Genomic DNA, 19,509 nt, shown 5'->3' with positions numbered 1-19,509 from the left:
AGGTTGAGAAACCAAAACCACTGTCATTATGAAGGTTCTGATGAAAATGCTGCACAAGCACCCCTTTAAAACGTCACTTTTGTCATTATGTCTCAGAAAAACCATTGACCTCCACTCCCCAACAAGTAAAGCTCAATTTGATATTTCTCTAAGCAATTACTTGTGAAAATTTCTGAAATGAAAAATGTTTTGAAAATTCTTTTTTTTTCTAGTTACAAATAAATAGGTGCTTATTGTGCAAATCAGTCACAAATGTATAATTTAGAAAGTCCTCCCGTGAATGCATCCTCCAGAGGTGGCTTATGTCACAGCTTTTGTGTATTCCTTCAGCTACTTTTGGTTTGGGCGCTAATGTAAGTTGTATTACAAGTACTATTATTGTTTCTATTGTTTTTTATATTTAACAATAACAGGATCCTACTAGGCAGCCCGCTTTGCAATGTACTGCTTAACTTTAGTAGTACCTTGGACATTATTCCAGCTCATTCGATATAGGACTAACTTATGACTTAAGGACTATACAGAATTCTATAGTATGTATACATGTACCCTGTAATTCCAACCCCTTATCAACTACATTTAGATTTAGCTTACATTTAGATTATAAGCAATATCTAAAAGGCAATTCTTACATACAACTTTGTAGAACTGTGCAAAGAAATCTGTAAGCGAAGTTTCTATCAGTGGCATTTCTGTATCAAAGTACATACATGTTTAAAATTGTAATGTTTTTTGCTAAAATGTCCTCCAAAAACGCCGTACCAATTTGTACTTCCACAAATAGCACAGGAGAGTACTTGTATATCCACAGTGAGTTTTAATAATCATAATTTTTACCAGTTAGTGAGAATTATACATAACTAAATTTGATTAGTGAAGTCAAGACTCTTCAAATACACTAGAATGTAAGCTCCATGGCGCAGGAATTATTATGTTTCCTTCACTGCTATGTATGTGCTTAGAACAGTGCCTGGAACGTAGTAGGCAAGCATATTTGTTTAATTATGTTTGCTTTATTATTTCTTCAGAGAACTGCTAGTCCATGTAATTTGCCTATTTTTCTTTTAAATTCTTCTCCCCACCCCCCAAAGATCTCTTGGTGTAATATAAAATTAAATATTTGCTATGTGTTGCAAATATGTTTTTTTCCAGCTTGTCTTTTTATTTCTTGGTGTGTTTTGCCACTTAGAAACTCCACATTTTTATGAAGTCAAATGCATTAATCTTTTTCTTCAAGCGTGTTTCATGCCTAGTTTTTACCCACTGCAAAATAAAAACAAGATTCACATAGGTTTTTCTTCTTATTCTTTCAATGTTGCTATAAGAGTTTTATTTTTTGTTTTCACCTGATATTTCTATTTTGATCTCTATGGGTTGGAAAAATGTATTATATAGGATGAAGAGCATACAGGTAGGAAATCACCAAGTTAGAGAGTTCAAATTTGTGCCAAAACGCATGCATTTTCATTTTGGGCTTTTAGCTTTCTTTTCCCAAACATATAAATATAACTTTGTTTGCATCTTTTTAAAAAATTACAAAAGTTACTCATGTGCATTATAAAAAATTCAAGTTATTAGAAATATTTAGAATAAAAAGCAAAAATCCTCCCTCACTTAGTCTCTCTGCCCCTCTCTAGAAGAAATATCTGTTAACATTTTGGTGTGTAGACTTCAGGACATTTTCCTATGTATTCACAAATATATTCACACATATCAGTGATCATTTATTTTTCTGCTTGATCTAAATGAATCACACAGTAAAATTTTTCTGAATGTAGAACTTCTAAAGCCAATACACTGTAGCTGTCATCACATTAGTTGTATGTATATGTACATTTATAACAGCTTTGCAATAGCTGTATTCAATAGTAGGATATACCATAATCTAATTAGTCACTCTTTCTTCCTGGCCACTATTTTCCTGTTTTTAAACATTACAAGTGTGGGAATCCAGAATGAACGTGCTTCTGTGGTACGCAGATTGTTTAGCGCTAAAGGCAACTTTGGCGGCAGGCTCAAGAGAAACTTCTGCCCCCCACCCCCCACCCCCTACCCTTGCCGCCCCGAATTTGAATTAGAGGTCTTGCCTGTGAGAGATGATCAGAGATAACTTCTTTTGGCCTATCCATCCTGTGCATCCCTAGCAGACTGGAGTTTGGAAAATGCAGAGAAGCCTTTGTACCACGCACAGCTCTTGGTAACGGCTCTACCTTGCACTCTGCTTCAGGAGTGCTGTGGAACATAGTTTGTTTCTTTTAATCGTAATTTCTGAACATGAAAATATAATGTAGGAAATTAGTCCCTCCACTGGTTATGGACATGCACGTTCCCTGTGTTTTGGCAATTCGTCTGGATGGAAAGAAAGCTGCACCTCTAATCATCACTAAGGGCAAGAAAGATAAGGTTCAACGTGTTTCAGGCATTTATGATCTTGAAGATGAAAGAGACTGGTGTACACCAGCAGTTCTAAGGAAGTGGGTCGATTTAATGCTGACACCTGTTTTGCGAGGTGGCCAAAGAGGTCTGTTAGTCTGGGATTCTGCCAGCACTCACAGCGCTAAAGACACGAAGAACTTCGTTGCAGAGAAAAGAATAGATCAAATAATGATTCCCACAGGAATGACTGCCCATCTTCAGACTCTTGATAAGCCATTCAAGGACCATTTGCGCACGGACATCAATGACTACATTGAAAATAGAATGGAGAGAAATCAGCGTGGAAACTTTGTGAAGCCTAGCCTGTGACTTGGGTGAAGAATTCATGGGATAAAATCACTGACAGCCGTGTTGCCAGTGCACTACGAACAGGCTACATGGACAAGAAGGGCTCATTTAAGGAGAGCTCTATTACTGGACACCAGAGATTGGGGCAAATGGGTCTACAGGAAATGGAGTCGCAAGAAATTCAAGCCAGAATGACGATATTCCAGAAGAAGATGACGTGACTGTATTTGAACAAATGTAGATTTTTGTACATGAGTAAATGAATAAATGTAGATTGTCGTACATGAGAAAATAAGACATCCCCTGAAAATAAGTCCTAATGCGTCTTTTGGAGCAAAAATTGATATAAGACCCAGTCTTATTTTCGGGGAAATACGATAAGACTTTTGCAACCAACAGGTCTAGTAGAATATGGGGACAGTATCATTTATGAAGTTGCATATAAGCTTTCTGGGAGACTTGAGTTCCTTTTTCATGAACTCACTGGGGAAAATCAACAGGATGGCTATTTACATATACAAATCTATAGCTGAGACCCTGATCGGAAATGGAGATGTTGGAGAAGTTATGGCTCTGCTTGAAAGAACTGCCTTCTACTAAAGCAATAGTTTTTCTGCCCTAGGCAGAGTCAGAGCTCTAAGTTTGGATTTGGACTGTTGAGACACTGTGGCTTATTCCTTTTGAGATGCATATATTCTTTAAACAATTGTTTACAGGACATAAAACCCCAAGACAGTTAGGTGATGGGCTGGCAGGATCTTCACCTAGAGTTGGAGGAAGGATTGTATGTATGTCCCTGGTGGAATAAACAAAAATAACAGCCATATCCTGAAACTCCAGGTGCTGGAATGTCTTCTTCACTCTGGAACAAAGATATGAGACTGCGCCTTGAGGTTAATAAATAATCTCAAATCCCTTTTGGCTGGACAAAGAAGCAGATCTGATAGATAGGAATGGGTTAGTTCATTAATCCCTTCAGGATGGGCAAACAGGACAAACCTGATAGATGAATTCCATTAGAAGGCTCCAGCCCCCTTCCCCAAACAGGCAAGGGAAGGTATAAAAATAAGAACTTTCACCTCAGTCACTGGGCTTCCCAGTTTCGGGTACCCACTCCAGCTCGGGAGTTGCAACCTCTTCTCCTGCCTCTAATAAACTATCTTCCTTTACAACTTTTGCCTCTCCCTGGTCCATGTATCCATTCTTCGGCTTCTCGAGACACGATCCTGGCCCACACCCAGAAACTGTTGGCAGATCCAACATCATTTACATCAATATCCTGGAAAAAAACCTGATTTTGGCCCCAGGCACTTTCATTTGAATCATAGCTCCAATGCAGGCGATAAGACCTTGACTTTCTGATTTCTTCATTGTAAAATTTTATTCTGGCTTGTGGGATGGATGAGAGGGACAGATATGGCAATGACTGATTGTTAATATTCTTCCTGAATTTGATGGTTTTTGTGACAAGCACTGCACCGAGAATTTTTTATTTCATCCTCTATTTTAATCCTCCTGACAACCCCTGAATATAAATTATACTACCTCACTTCACATGACAAAAAGGAAGTATATTGAGGTTAGGACATTTGCCCAAGGTCACACAGCAGGCTAGTGGAGGAGGTGGACTTTGAACTAGGCCAGGGTGAACAGTGCCCTCGGCCACCACAGACTGAAGAAGCACAAACATCACATAAGAACAGTGGATCTCCCTTTAGCACATGACTTGCAGATCAAAAATCTTAGGATGGCTAGAGAATGAGTGATAGCACTGGTTTAATTCCGAAGACCACCAGCAAGAGATGGATTAATACAGGACTCGGGATAAACTAAAACAGCAAAGTACCCTCAAGAAAAAAAATTGGCCCATCTGGACAAATTCCCCAAACATTTTCCACTACCCTGATGTCTCCAGAGCCACCTTTAAAATGACAAAATCTGTGTGTGTTACTTCAAAGGAAATTTGAAGAAAGAGAATGGGATAGGAATTTTCTGTACCCTCTCGTCGTTTTTGATTAGCAAAATTGGGAACATCACAAGTACTGCCTCCTAAGGCAGTTGTTAAAATTAAGACAAATACCAGAAGGTCCCTCACAGAAGAAGGACTTTGTTTCAGTGCATGACACATTGCCCGCTTGAATTACACCCAAGGCTGTGGTTCTTCTCTCTCGGGTCATTTGATGGCATGTGGTTATGATGCTCCCTGCCCAAAGGCTGGAGCGATTAATTGAATGTTGCTAGACAATGAATTATTTCACAAACACTGAAATTGAAGACATATTCAGAGCTATCCAAGTATGAGGACATTACTAACATACGCTTTTCTTAAGGGAGAGCTACTTTAACAAGAAAAGAAAAAAAATTTACTTCCCACCTTCATTCTTCTCCCTAAAAAAAAAAAAAAAAAAATATCCAAAAGATAAAAAGCACTAACAAAGCACTAACACATTCGTCCTTGAAAGGCAGAGTTCAGGAATTCTGGAGCTCTCAACACCCCTTCCTTCCTCCTAGGGACCAAGCCGCCTGTCCAGTGTCACAGAAGTCCCCGATGCGCCAAACAAATGTTTTTACTTCTGCCGTCCTCCAGCCGGGCGAGGAAGGGGAGTACCCGGGTCGCCCCTCACTTTCGCCCCGGCAGTTTTCCAATAAAACCAGGGCGGTATGGGAGTGTCTTCTTGGCTGTGGAACTTGATCCTCCTACCTTGTCCTGAAGCCACCCGCTGCTTTTCCCCAGCCCTCCCTTCGCGGTGATTTTCCTCTCCCGGACGCCCTGCGAGGGCGCGCGGCTGGTGTCCCCCCAGCCCGAAAGGTAGGGGCTCAGCTGCGCTCCTGACTCGCCACTCTGGGGACCAGGAGCTCCGCAGCCTCCCTCTCCGCATTGCACCTTCCTCTGTGAACTTGGGGGCGGCTTGCGGCCACCGCCCATCTGGCTCCAGCAGCCCAGCAGGAGGAGCTTCCCCGCGGCTCGAAGGCGCTCCGCACAGCCGCCTGTCAACCGGACCTGGGCGCCGCGGGCAGCGCACCGGCTGGCGGGCGCCCGGGACCGCAGGCGGCGCTGCGCCCTCCCCTGCTCCCCCGCTGGGTCTGGGGAGACGGAATCGTGCCCGCGCCGCCCCTGACCCGCGCCACCTTCCTCCGGTTTCCGCCGGCCGTGGGCTTCGGCGGCCCGATGCTGCAGGCGCCGCGGGAGAGGCAGCAGCCGGCTTGGAGTGAGCGGTGGCGGCGGCGGGCGGATCGCAGCGGGGCCCCCGCCGCGGAGCCGGGTACGCTCCTGCGGTCTTCGCGCCTGGGCCTCGTTGGGTAACTGTCCCCCGCCGGCTCGCGGCAGGTTTGCATGATGGGGTGAGGGAGGTTGGGGGTGCGAGGAGACCGAGTGCCCGACCTGGGTCGGGGAGGTCTGGGTCGGTGCTGCCCAGATCTTCGGGTTTTGCAGCCTCTGAGGCTGAGTGTCGGGGGTGGGGGCGCGCTGAGTAGACTGCCCCTGCGAGCACCCTCCCATCCCAAGAGGTGGCGTGCATTCGCACCCCCTCCGCCAGATTTGGGGTTTGGGGGCACCCGAGGGGCGCTCGGATCCCCGTGCCAGCCCAGGAAGGGCGGGAGGGGCGAGGAGCCCGCGGGTGGTTGGAGGGGCGCGTGGAGCCGAGAAGACCTTGCTCTATGACCCCATTTTCTCTGATCGCAGGGGAGCTTGGCGCTCGAGCGGTCGACGGGGTTACCGGCTCCTCGCCCTCTATTTTCTTGTGAGAGAGTCTGTACGCTAGTAGGGCCGAGGGTCTGCAAGGTTCCAATCTTTGACCTTAGGAAAAAATGTCCGAGAAACCCTTCTTCCCGCCACAGTGGAACTAGACCTAACAAAGCGAGCCGCTAGGCAGTTTGGGGGAAAAGGCGGCGGTGAGAAAATTGCAGTGTTTGGGCTGCCGTTAGTTTTCAAGATAGGGAAAAGAAACTTGTCATTTTGAGGCCGCTTGTTCCGGAGCTCCCTGGCTATCTCAGCCCCCTTTTTGTGTGCTGTTATTTCTGCTTAAAAGAAAATTTATAAAAAGTGATTTCCAGAAACTAAAACGCAAAACACCTTTTATGATCTTCAGCAGAAAGGGCGGGGAGAGAGGTTGTGGGCAAGCGTAGGTGTTCGCTCTTCCAAGGCACTCTTTAAAAACCGAGTGAGAGTGGGGATGAGAATAACATCGTGAATGTCAGTGTGTCAGAAACCACACAAGCCACAGATTCTCAACTCAAAGTCAAATGTGCCCTAAAGAGGAACGTCCTCTGCGTGCTATGATTAAGTAGATAGTTAAGGAAACTGCGGATCAGCCGGACGCTCCTCGCCCTCCGTGGCTATATGGCCCAATGTTCACGCTGATCTTTAGGTCTCCAATGGGTCCCCTACTAATCTGGCCTAGATATTTAACTTTCTGATGTCCACATTTCCTCCCTGAGCTGCAGACCATGAAACTATCTTTTTGTTTACATGGAGATGTTAAATATTTGTGAAGATCTGGTCAGGCTGCCAGGTTATTTTCCGGTTCAGAGCTTGCTGATTGGACGTTTGGAAATTGGTTTGTGATGCTGCCTTTTGTATTACCAAGGACTGCTTTTCATACTAAGACCTGCAAAAGAGACACTCTTAGACTGTCTCCTTTGTTGTGTCCAAATAAGGCTAAGTACCTTGGACACTTTAGATAATGGTTTATAATGGGGAACTTTTCTGGAAACTCTGTATTACCCTGATGGGACTTCATAAGCTGTCCTTAATCGTTCAAGTGGAGGGGGAAGATGAGGTCTTCACTTGTTGGGACTTCCCTTGAGCAATAGTCGCTGTGTCACAGTCCCAGGTTGTACCATATTTCCTTCTAATGGTGCAATAAAGTGACACTGCTATTTGACTACGTTTCAGTAGAATTGTTGGAAATATTCAATTTGTTCTTATGCCTAAATCAATGAAAATCTTTGAAGCTCAGAGAGAAATAGACACCACTGGCCAAATCATGCCATTAAGAGACATACCATTAAAAAACATCAGCCTGTCTTTTGTGAAAATTGTAATTCTCTGGTTTTTTCATTCTAGAACTTAGTGGCAGCTGTTTTCTTCTGATGGAGATATTTGTGTGTTCCACATCATGTGTAATATTATGGGAAGGAAGTGAAATAATGCTCTATTTCCCATATTTCTCTGACAAGCTTCATCTACTAACCATGCCGATTACCACTTGGCTTCCATGGAAATTCCAATTCCAACCAGGGTTTGGGACCAGAGATCTGTTCAACATATATTCTAGGTGATGCTTGTCAAGAAGAGAAAAAGCAAGAAATTCAGGTGGCACCCACTGTGATCCCCGGTGTGTTCCCATCTGCTATTTTATTAAATCTTCCCAACAACACTATGACACAGAATGTTCAGCCCCATTGTATAGTTAAAACAACCTGAAACTGCCCCTAGGTTAAGTGACGTGGAATGGATCACATGAAGGTGTGCTTCCTCTCTGCCTTCCATCATTCCAGGAAGCCTCCACGGCACACATGTTCACACATTCTTCCATTCTTTGGGGAATCTTTCTCCTTTGCCTTGCTCTCAAGTTATGTATCCCCTGATCTGAACCAACTTTCGAAGTTACCCCTTAGGCTGGGCTTCTTGAAATCAGGTGGTCTGCTTACTATCCCTTTCCTTCTGATAGCTTCAGACTTTCACCAATTAGTCTATCTTCTCCACATTTTTGATATGCCACTTAGGTGTGCTGTGTCTGGCCAAATTCAGGAGGTCATTTCCAATAGGTTGTGTTCCAAACGTTCTTTTCATTCTGAATATAGTTTCACTGCAGTTCCAACTCATTCTTCTTGCTTGGAAGACATCTTCCCAGGGCTACATCCCCATCCTCATAGATGAAATTAATCTCTCTCTCCTGTTTATTCAAACTACAGTGGATAGCAGTACACATGGCAATCTCCAAGTGAACCCTTATGGGTTAAAAATAAAAATGTATTTGATTTGCAGCAAGCTTGATGTGTGGAATCCAATGTATGCATTGGACATTACAGGGTTTCAGTAGGATACTGTCTATGTGGTTCCGTATCAGGTTGTCAGAAGCCAGTTCCCTCACCGTGGGACTCAGTAGTGTCTCAGACTTGACAAGGAACTTGGCTGCTACGCTAATGTTGGGCGAAGAAGGGATGAAATTCTGAAGGTGAGGCTATGAGAGTAAAAGAGAGTAAGGATCAGTAGGATCTGAGTCTCTTCCCCATGTCCGCATTTCTTTTTCTTGGAGAGCTTTTGGTCTCCAGTGGGGAGCAGCCCGCTTACTGTTTACTGCCACAAACTTCTGCATCTGGCCAGGGACTTTCCTCTTCATGAACCACTGGGAAAGAGGGGAAGGAGAGCAGTCAACCTGGAGGAAATTTTCTGGCCAGAAGCACTGAAAAGCTGACTGAAAAGTTTCTCTTCCCCATTCTTTCATTCTCCTCCTTATACTTCCGACACATGTGCAAAAGGCATTTTGTTCAGTAGCATGTAATGATGGTCTTTGAAGTGTTCTTTGAAACAATGATTTATTTATTATCTGATGGGGAATACAAAGGCCCACAGGAGGTGAGGAGAATAAGGTCTCCAGACTAGGAGATGGCAATGAAGCTGGAGATGCATGTCTGTGGGTCACAGTCATTGTGCTGGGCAGGAGGGGTGACGGGAGCAGAGAGTGGTTCTTCAGTGGATCCTGGGTGACTTTCTGCATGGTCATCTATACAGTGGGATTTGACATTCAGCCAATATTTACTGAGTATCCACCATGTGACAGGAGATGTTTTAGATGTTGAGAGTGGGGATAGGGTGTGCAGTGTTGAGCAAAGCAAAGCCCCTGCTCTTACAGAGCTTCTGTTTTTGTGGGAAATGGAGTCATCAAACAAGATACAAATAAATGAAAAACGTCTTTTAGATAGGAGGAGTGTTATGACAATACAGCAGGGGGCTGTGCTAGAGAAGAGGTGGGGGAAGCTACTTTAGAGCAATCTGAATGCTTTTCTGAGGAGGTGATATTTGACCTGAGATGTGAATGGTGAGAGGTAGTCAGTCCAGTGAAAAGCAGAAGGAAGAGCATTCTAGGCAGAGGGAACAGCAACTGTAAAGGCTGAGGGGCATGATCGAATTTGGGATGTTTGGAGAACTATATGAAAAAGAGTGCAAAAGGGGAAGCTGGAGGAGATGAAGTCAGTGAGGAAGGTGGGAGATAGCTAGTGTGAAGCCTTCAAATCTTAGAAAGGAGTGTGAACTGTGTTTTAATTAGAATGGGATGCCACTGGGGATTTTTAATTAGAGACTGACTCAGTCTTCATCCGTTGGCAATGGCTTTCCTGTCTCTCTCTCTCTCTCTCCCTCTCTCTCTCTCTCTCTCTCTCTCTCTCTCTCTTTCTTTCTCAGTAGGTTTTTCTTCTACCTGTTAATTGGCCATCACTCATTTACCCTCCTTGCCCTAGGCCGGGGCTTAGACATACCCCTATAGAGCAGGGCTCAGAGGATCCTGGACAGCGGTCCTCTTATCTTCTGGAATAAATCCATATACGCAGTTTCACCTTCATGCATAAAGGTCTCCATCACTAGCTCTGGTATCTCAACCTCTCTCCACACTGAGTAATAGCTGTTTGTTTCTAAGAAGTCTCTCGGTTGGCTGGTGACATCGGAAGCTAAATATTAAAAATTAATTATTTAGTCAAATAAATCACAATTGATATCTTTTGCAAGAGGTGATAATCTAAATAATCCAAAATACTTGCTTTTTCCTGAACTCCTGCTCCTTCTCTCGTAGGCTGCCCTCTATGCAGTCTGTTATGGGAGGTTTATGCTCTTTTTAGAGTATAATTTCAGTGAAAATGTGCAAGACTCATAATACTTCTCATGGGAATGTACTATGCCTGAGAATTTTCATTTCTGTTCATTTTTGGAGATGATCTTGGGAGTCTTAGGGTAGCTCTTGAATCATGAAAGTTTATGTCCAAGTTGATAAATCCTAGTAGCACCAGTTTATCAGAAATGAACAGAAAGTCCCAGGTTTTATCATTTATCCTTTGATTCCAGAATAGCTCACCATCACCGGTGTATTACTCTCTGGGGAAGCTTGGTACCCTCTTTAGAGAAAAAAATGGTTGTGAAGATTCTTTAGCCAGATGGCCTGCTCATCTATTAACTTACATTCTCAACATCACTAATATATGAGTACATGACAAATTTCAGCTTTTTGTGTCTGCTTCTTTCTAATTAATGCAGTGGCCTAAACTCTAGAACACATTTCAATTTGAGAGGGCAGCGATTATGTCTTCTCTTGTACACGCCCTGTACCCTGTATCTGGTCTAGTGTCCAGAACATTATAGATTGAGCAAACATTTGCCAAATGACTCATTCAGTGTCAATAATCTTAATGTATTAGCTCAGTTATAACATCTTTATAATGATTATGGCCGTCTTTATAACGAACTATTAGGATTATCAATTTGTCATCTCCAAATCTTTACCCATTGGAGAGAACAGGTCATCCCTGTGGATTTGCATATATTAATTCAAACCCTTTTGGTTTTGAGTCTTCTTTCTTTTTGAAAATGTTATACTGTATTTATGACAACAACTAAGAGAAGGTACTAAATATCATCAGATGGATACTCTCAAGTTTGTTTTCATATACAGCAAACTTTCAGTACATTTTTATGATTGATAATTTATGATCATTTGAGTTGGGTTAGTCCGGTTTGTGGTCACATTACTGAAGAAATGTGTGCCAAGCATGTGAATAACGAAATCACCTCCCTCTTTAATAAGTACCACAAACATATTTACATCCACAGTCTCGTGCACTTCACTAGGCAGAGGTTTGTATTGTGTAACTTCCAGTGCTTATTACGATATGCCTTAGGTTCTAATAGTTGTCATTTAACCTAGTTTGAGACACAAACAAATGCCTTGGGAGTGAAAAGCATTCCTCATCAAGATTGCCAGAGCTGGGAGGAGGTGGGGAGGAGTGCCTGGCAGAGGGAACTGAGAGAGGTGGTCATGCAAGAGGGGGGACCCAGCTGTGGGCTGTTGGTGAGACTCCTAGTGACAAAGTTTCTCCCAAGGAATGTCGTCAGAGGGCATCCTCTTGATTAATAGAGACATTCTGTATTCATATTTCTTAAGTTCTATGTGCTTAAAGGTTCCGCCTTTTAGATTTGTTATTTCCTGTCCCACAAGCACATGACAAGTCCTCCCCCATCCCCCACCTGATTTGAGTTCTCAGAGAGGTTATCAGCCCAGTTTCTAGCAGCTTGGTGGAGTTTTCCTCTTAGGACGGAGCCTATTGGAAATATTTAGGCCAGTGCCATGAAGGTGCTGCTTCTATTAAAATAAAAAAATAAATTGTATAAAAAATATAATAAGTGAAATAAAATAACATTAAATGTTTTTATTCAAATCTGTGCAACCCTTTAGTATCTATGAGTCTTTCACCCATTAAGGGATGGAAGAGGCAGGGATAAGAGAGTATGTACATTTTATATGTTTAGCAAAAAGCTAAAGAATAAAAAGAGATTAGAGATTTCCTTTTAAATTTCCAGACTCTTTGTTCTGGACAATATAAAGTTAATATAAAATATAGATAATATGTAATAATAATTATACTATAATAGAGAAAATATAAAGTTATAAAACTGCACTTAAACATTGGAAAATGGGTTATCCAGTTGCATTTGAAATAGAGAAATGACATGATAATCCAGGCATTTATTTAGGGTATGAATGAATTTTCAACTGCTTTTCAGCAACAGCAATTAATTTAATTTATAATTTAACTTAATGGGCAGACTCTAAAAGTTAAAGGAACTCTCTTGTAAATGTAAATGATCTTTGTAAGATAAAGGACCCTGCTGTCAAAATACTTTGGGTATTTGGAACCAATATTTTAGGTAAATGTCAAAGTAAGTTAGCTAATCACTCTTGTTTGATCCCAGGTATGCTACAAATAAATGAGAAATAATTGGATATAAGCAGGATGTTAGGAGTTTTGTGTACTTGCTGATCATGAAGTACCTATAAATGTTTTCCAGGCACTGAGTTTGTTGGAGGACAAACGTGGTCCATCTATAGTACAAACACGGTTCTTACAGATTTGGTGGGTAGGGCTCATCTGCTTTAACCATACAATAATATAATCATATTCTTATAAAATTTTTCTACCCACGCTCTCCACCTATGACCACTAATATTCCTGTTTATGCCTCTTTTATAGTAACATGTCTCTAGCATGGTTTTCATTACGGAATTCTTTTTCTGCTCAAAAATTCAGAGAATTTCTCCCACTGGTCTTTGACGTCTTCTGCCATTTCATGTTGCTAACTTTCTTTGTACTGTTCTATTTGAACCTGTAGTCACTGTAAGTCTTCCAGAGTTTCAGCTTGGGATGTTCTTTTGACACTCAGTACCTCTCTCCTTCCACTCCACACTCCCTCATTGAGCCAGAATATAACCTGTGTTTGTTTTCCAGCTTTATGGCTTTTAACTGCATGACTCTAACTTCTGAATCACGTTTCTTATCTGTAAATTTGAAATAATATCCACATTACAGTTAGTAAGATAATTAAAAAGTAAACACATACAAATAGTTCAGCATAGCTTCTGCCAAATATCAAGCATTGAATCAAAGTTATTTGCCATTATTACGATAACCCTATCATTATAGCTATTATTATAATTTAATTCTTAAAATGTTAAAAATTAACTTTCTCTAGACGGTCTTCCCCCCCGCCCCGCCTTTCTTCTCAAGCCGTTGTTTCTCAGTCTAGTTGTGTAGGACACAGCTCCCTGGCTGATGCTGGTATTATGAGCCTTGCACTACCCTTGGGTCAGCTGCTCACGGCAGCTGCCCACCGCTGGCCAACAGCCACTCATGGCGGCACCTGGTAGCCTACAGCAGCCCATGGCAGTTCATGCCAACTTCCAGTTGCTCATGGCAGCCCAGCTCCAGAGAGAGCTGTTGTTCACAATCTTAGCTGTGGAGGGCACAGCTCCCTGCCCCATCTGGGAATCAAACCAACGGCCTTTAGCATTGGGAGCAGGGTGCTCCAAATGCCTGAGCCACCTAGCTGGCCCTAGACAGTTTTTCTGTTTGACCTTATCTAGCTCTATTTTTTTCTCAAGTTTGTTTCCTTTTAGCACCTGACTTCCCTTTGGGCTCTATGAATCTTTTCATGTTGTATTTTTTAAATTATTCTAAAGTAAGCAGCAGCAAATATTTGGGCACCTATCATGTGCCAGGCATTGTGCTATTTATAATATACAGATCGGTGGACACACAGTGGAGGGATGCAGTGTGTGTGTGTGTGTGTGTGTATGTGTGCATGTGTACATGAGATTGTGGAATTGGGGATGAAATCTGTTTGTTGAATAGCATTATGAGTACTTCAGAATAAACAAGGGTTAAGAAGCAAAAACGACTTTATTCAGATGTCCATTAAAAACTTAACATCTTTTAGTTTGAGTTTTTTTAATAGTTTAAAAAAACGTGATAGTTACAATTATCCCTATTCTTGAAACAGTGTAGGCTTTTTCTCAGACACTCTTCTATCCTCATCCAACTGCAAGGTGGAGGTAGAAAGGGAAGTCCTCCTTGAAGAACAGAATCCCAATATATGACTCTAATTCATGGCAGGGATGGAGAGGCTGGGAGGTGAGAGGGAGTGGGGGAGGGAGCGGCAGCAGGAACAACGTGATCAAAGGCACTGAGGCATGAAACAGAGAGTATGCAGAATTGTGCAAAGTTTGGTGGCAGCAGGAACAACGTGATCAAAGGCACTGAGGCATGAAACAGAGAGTATGACAGAATCGTGCGAAGTTTGGTGCTCTTAGAGCATAACATTCAAAGTCAAGCATTTTAGGAGATGATGCAGGAGAGAGTAGGAGTCTGCTCAATCAGACTCAGACACCTAAGGCCTATATGTTTATATCTCCTTATAAGGCAATATGTCTACATAGGTCTATATAGGCAATTTATAACAGGCAAATTGTGTACATTGCTTCTGAAGCTGGACTTGGATTTACATGTGGCATGGAATACATCTCTTCCATTTGCTGTTTTCATAAGAAAATGATGGAAACATTGGTTATGGTAATGTATCATAGATGTTAAGAGCTCTCACTTTTAATAACCCAAGTGTTTAAAGCTAAATATAATTTGAGACTTAAGAAGCATGGGATTCTCTATGAAATTTTAGACTAGAAATGAGCTTCGGCAGGACAGAGACATCCAAGAAGAGCACTATGGAGGTTCACTACAAATTCATGGCCTTCTTTCAGTGCCTCTGTAATACTTTATACAGAGCCAAGTGCTCCCAGTCACAGCTTCATTTTTTATAATTAGGTGCTTGATAATTTGCATGTAAAGTTTGGATAAGTATTTTATTTTTAGTTTTTTTGTTTGCATTGTAATTAAGTTTTGGCTTCCTTCCCCTCTCCCCTCTCGTTTTGAAGACATCATTCAGTTCTTAATATATCAGTATATTATTCAGAGTATAGGCAATATCTGGTGTTAAATGTCTGACTTATATTTAATTCTAGAAAATCTTACATGTTTTTACTCCAAAAATATGTTCCCTACTAAGTCTAAGTGGTGTCCAATATATTTTAACTTTGTCTTTTGGTGTTGATTTCTCTTGCTAGGAAATTAAGCAATAGGACCCAAAATATCCTAACCTCAAGAGCTTAAAATTCCCAGAGAAGAATTAGATGTGAAAGAAAAACACTGGAACTTACTCGAACTGTAATTAGTGTGAAAGTGGAATGTGTGGGAGAGGTCTGCAAGGATGCTAGGAAAACAGAGGGCAAAGCAAGAAGTGTCTTAGCCCGTTTCCTGCACTATTGAGGGGAGAATATGCCCTAAATATGGGTCTGAGCTTATCAAACAATTTTTTACTCATCACCCATGTATTTACCTATAGAAGCTGCCAATCTGCCAGTTCAAATATATCGACTCCTTGGCACTTATATTTTTCTAGTTACACACCAGCCTGAACCAGCAGGGCTGAGCAGATAGCTCTTGGGTTACCTCCCAGATAATGCCGCTCTTGAGGGTCTACCTAGGCTGCCAAAACCCCTATTTCTCAGGCATCTCATCTTCTCTAATGTTTTCTAAAGTAAAGGTGTAATGGAAATATAGCAGGCGTACAGAGGAGTACACAACCCATGTATGTCCTCCATTTCCTCCCAGTGAACATACCCATGTAGCCGGTCTCCTGACATTGTCTGCCCTCCGGAAATATACCACATGCTCTTCCTGTCACAGCTTCCCTCCTTAAGTGTAATCTCCAGTCAGACTCACCACCATCGGGTAATTTTTCACCGTGTCTCTTTAACTTGAATTTCCTCCCAGGCGTTCTGGATGGCTCTAGAGTATCAGAGTCCTTCTGGCTGAGAGTGAGGCCTGGGCACCCCAAGAAGGGTGTATAGGTTGAATTGTGTCCTCTCCAAAGACATGTTGAAGTCCTCACTCCCAATACCTCCGAATGTGACCTCATTTGGAAATAGGGTCATTGCAGATGTATGTCATTAGTGACGATGAGGTCATTGCTGGAGTAGGGTGGGCCCCTAGGGCAGCATCACCGGTGTCCTTATAGGCAGCTTCCATGTGAAGACAGACATAGGGAGAACGTTGTATGAAGACGATGGGTTGGAGTAATGCATCTATAAGCCAGGGGACACCAAGGACTGCCAGCAAGCCACCAGAAGCTAGGAAGAGGTAAGGAAAGGATTCTCCATACAGGTTTCAGAGGCCCTGCCGACGTCTTGGTTTTGGACTTTTAGCCTCCAGAGAGTGTACTGTGTGACAAGCGTATTGTAAGGCAATGCACTTCCGTTGTTGTACTGCCCCGTTTCTGGCACTTTGTTCTTGTAGCCCTAGGAAATGAATACAGAAGGTTCGCGGTGGGCCTCCTTTCCTGACCCCTTCTCTCTACATCCTCCAGAGTGCGCCTGGCCCTCGGTCCTGGAATTGCCCAGGCTATACCCTGGTCCAAGAGGCTTCTGTCTGGACTGGCTCAGAGTGCCCTCTCTTGCCCCTGGTTGCTTCCTGTCTGTGATGTGCCCTGTAGGAAGACAGAGGTTTCATTTTCATTCTATGGCGTTTTCTTTATTCTTCACTCTGCCCTTCACTAGCATTTTGAGACCTGTACCCTTTGGTTTCCTGACACGCCCCAGAGCAAGCCTTGCAAATCAGCCCTCTGTGCCTTCTATCATTGTCTATCTGGGTCTCTGCTGAGGAGTCCTTACCCAGCTTCCCGGACCCAGACTGGGGCCACAACCTCATCTAGTTTTCCCCAGTTCCTCTGCTCCAGAATCATCTTTAATAGGAAAATCAATCAGATTTTATTTTGTAAAGGAAGTTCCTATTTTCAAATAGTTTGGCATGTTGTAAATAAAGGTTTCATTTTGGTCGACTTAAGCATATCAAAGACCAGTTCTCATTTGAGAAAATAAGAAAGCCCTCAGATCAAAAAGCAGCCCAACAATTCGGCTTTAGTTAGTAGTAAGGAACTATGCAGAGCATGCCGGACGGCGAGCACTCTCTTCGGAGGACTGGTTTTACACTGCCTTACAATTTGCCAGTCGTATGCCCGGCAGAGTTTCTGGTGTTAGGGGAATGCAAGGATTGTACTGTGGTGAACTCCCCAGGGTTACTGCACAGACTCACGGCACTTCCTACGCTCTTCCTTTGTGCCATTCCTTCTTTGCCTAGGGAATTGCTGGTCAGCCTTTTGTCTGCAATGCTCTCAGCGCAGACTCATGTCCATAGCCTGACGTGTCCAAAGCCGAGCGCAATTGCAGTGTAGGTGTGCACTTCTAAATTGCCCCTTCCTTTCGGTTCAGAAGCCTTCGCTTACTGATAGTAACTATGAGGAAGTCTTCAGGAAACTTTAAAAAATCACAAACATGGGGACATTTCAAAATTTTAAGTAATCCTGGTTTTCATTTCTGGTCTATTTGTGGTTCCTTATTCTCTTGCGAAGTAAGCCTCTTTCAACATCTACTTCCTGCTGCTTATACTACATATTAGTATTTATATTTGCCCTCTGAGGGGGAAGTGCAAACAGGTGCATGTTTTAGTTAATCGTGTGTACTGTATAATGTACATATTATGTAATTGGAAATAATAAAATAGTGTACTTTCAACCTGTAGTTAAGAAGTTGTTGGGTATATTCAATTGTCTGTTTAAATGTGTGGCTGTGTGGACTTACCTTTAGTACACTGTGCGTTTTCAGCTCAGAGTCCTTGCACCCTGAGATCTTGCACCATGTGACAGATGGGTAATAAGTATCTGTTGGATGGATGGATGGATGGATGGATGGATGGATGGATGGATGAACTGATGGATAAATGGATGATGGTGCTGCCCCATCTGCTTGGCCACTTATTTCACGGAATCACGGGTAGGATAAATTTCAGTTGAGTTCACTGTTGCCTTCTGAAGCCTGGGAGGGTTTTCATAAGCCCAGGAAGGTTTTTTGGGCTGGAGGTCAGGGACCTAGAAGAAGTGATATTTCCTTGGCTGGCCTATGGAATGTGCAAAAACATTTGGCTAGTTGTATTTGAAAATGAAGCCGAAGAGTCTGGCTCCATTGTGACCCCCCAGTGGCCTAGAGTTACTTCTTTCATTGGAAACCCGGATGGTTTTTTTTACTTTCCTTCTTGAGGATGGTGTGCACCTCTTTGGAAATAAATCTATTAGAAGAGACCTCTTTTCACTTCCTTCCAAAGAGAAATGCCCTCTTCAAATTTTCTTTTGCATTTTCTAGACAAGGTTATTTTATAGTGGGAAGAAGGCAGCTACTAGTAAACAGTTATCCATATTTTAAAACATCTGCCTTGTGAGGTTTTCCCAGATTCTTTTTCCTAAAAAAATAACATTGAAGGTAATAGGAATCCCATAGATGGGTCTTCACATATTTGTAGACTTGATTTCGGTTTTCAACTGATAATAAACCTTGTTAGGATGGCCTTGAATTAAAATGTTTCATTAATGAAAATAAGGATATTACTTATAGTCACACTGTTTATAGCTGTAACCACTTGAAATCAAAATTCAGCATTTTATTGCTTTGTTGATTTGTACGTGTCATCCAGTGATTCTAAAGAAAATTTTGCTTATCTTTCCATCGTGTTGTGCCTTGGACTGTTTTCTGGTCAGAACACAAAGCAAAGCATTCCAGAGAAAACTTTGGTTTATCTACCTGCTCAAACACTGATTTTTTTTTCTTGCACGGTTATCAGGAAGTAAAGTAGTTGTATAAAGACTTTCTACATCTACTATCTTTTCAATATGTTTTGTTTTCAACAGGATTATTATAGATTTACTTTAACTAGAAATTTATTTTTTCATTTAAAATACTGTTTACTTTTTCCCTATTCAGAGATTCATAGTGTTTTATATATTTAGATCTTTTTATGTTACTTGAATTATTAAAGTTTTATGTTTTAGGAAAAAAACCCCTCTATTTTAAGTGAAATTTCTATTAACCAATGTCATCTCAATAAATTTAATTAAAAAAAAGAAACTGAAAAAAAAAGAAATTTCTATTTGAAAGTATTTCTAGCAATTTGTAAGATTTAGTGGCTTTGTAAACTGGTTTTTCTAGATTGGTAAAAAGAGATTTGGCTCCAAAATGACATTTAGGTAAGCAGTTCTCTGAAAACAACCTAAATGTCTACTGGTAGGGAATGGTTAATTTTGTAATATATTTAGTTAATAAGAATACAGAACTCAGAATGAACTAGACCTTTATGTAT

General features: G+C 41.9%; 2 protein-coding genes across 7 annotated transcripts in view; one reads left to right on the top strand and one right to left on the bottom strand.

Moving 5' to 3' along the window:
• Positions 1 to 2,924: 2,924 nt before the first annotated feature.
• Positions 2,925 to 18,148, bottom strand: LOC148754818 (uncharacterized). Of its 2 annotated transcripts, none has more exons than XM_088793962.1 (3): positions 17,416 to 18,148; positions 15,946 to 16,810; positions 2,925 to 9,074 (listed from the first exon to the last, which is right to left on the bottom strand). In XM_088793962.1, exon 3 carries the CDS (start codon positions 6,221 to 6,223, stop codon positions 5,345 to 5,347), a length of 879 nt encoding a protein of 292 aa, XP_088650088.1. In that variant the 5' UTR covers positions 6,224 to 9,074; positions 15,946 to 16,810; positions 17,416 to 18,148; the 3' UTR covers positions 2,925 to 5,344. The 2 variants fall into 2 exon arrangements, with proteins under 2 accessions (XP_088650088.1, XP_088650089.1); XM_088793963.1 differs by having other exon boundaries at positions 16,048 to 16,810.
• ST3GAL6 (ST3 beta-galactoside alpha-2,3-sialyltransferase 6) overlaps positions 5,394 to 19,509 on the top strand; it is a 71,414-nt gene continuing 57,298 nt past the window's right edge. For 2 of the 5 annotated variants that reach the window (XR_016019613.1, XM_088793957.1), the window contains exon 1: positions 14,307 to 14,838. Coding sequence is in view for 1 of the 5 variants with exons in the window: in XM_088793957.1 (XP_088650083.1) it covers positions 14,779 to 14,838 (60 nt within the window). In the remaining 4 variants the exon portion in view is untranslated. Of the gene's footprint in view, positions 5,534 to 5,853; positions 6,025 to 14,306; positions 14,839 to 19,509 lie in introns of those variants that run through there. The other 3 variants (XM_088793960.1, XM_088793959.1, XM_088793958.1) reach the window with 3 other exon arrangements.

This window comes from Rhinolophus sinicus, chromosome 17 (genome assembly GCF_057876585.1).
Source record: "Rhinolophus sinicus isolate RSI-liver-muscle chromosome 17, RSI-T2T, whole genome shotgun sequence".
In the NCBI taxonomy this organism is placed as follows: domain Eukaryota; kingdom Metazoa; phylum Chordata; class Mammalia; order Chiroptera; family Rhinolophidae; genus Rhinolophus; species Rhinolophus sinicus.
Note: the sequence above shows the minus strand (reverse complement) of the source record. Positions and strands in the feature narration are given on the sequence as shown.

What these genes read in the sequence shown, in the direction of transcription:
- LOC148754818 (XM_088793962.1), bottom strand. Translation starts at nt 6,223, where the DNA reads ATGGGAGGGTGCTCGCAGGGGCAGTCTACTCAGCGCGCCCCCACCCCC.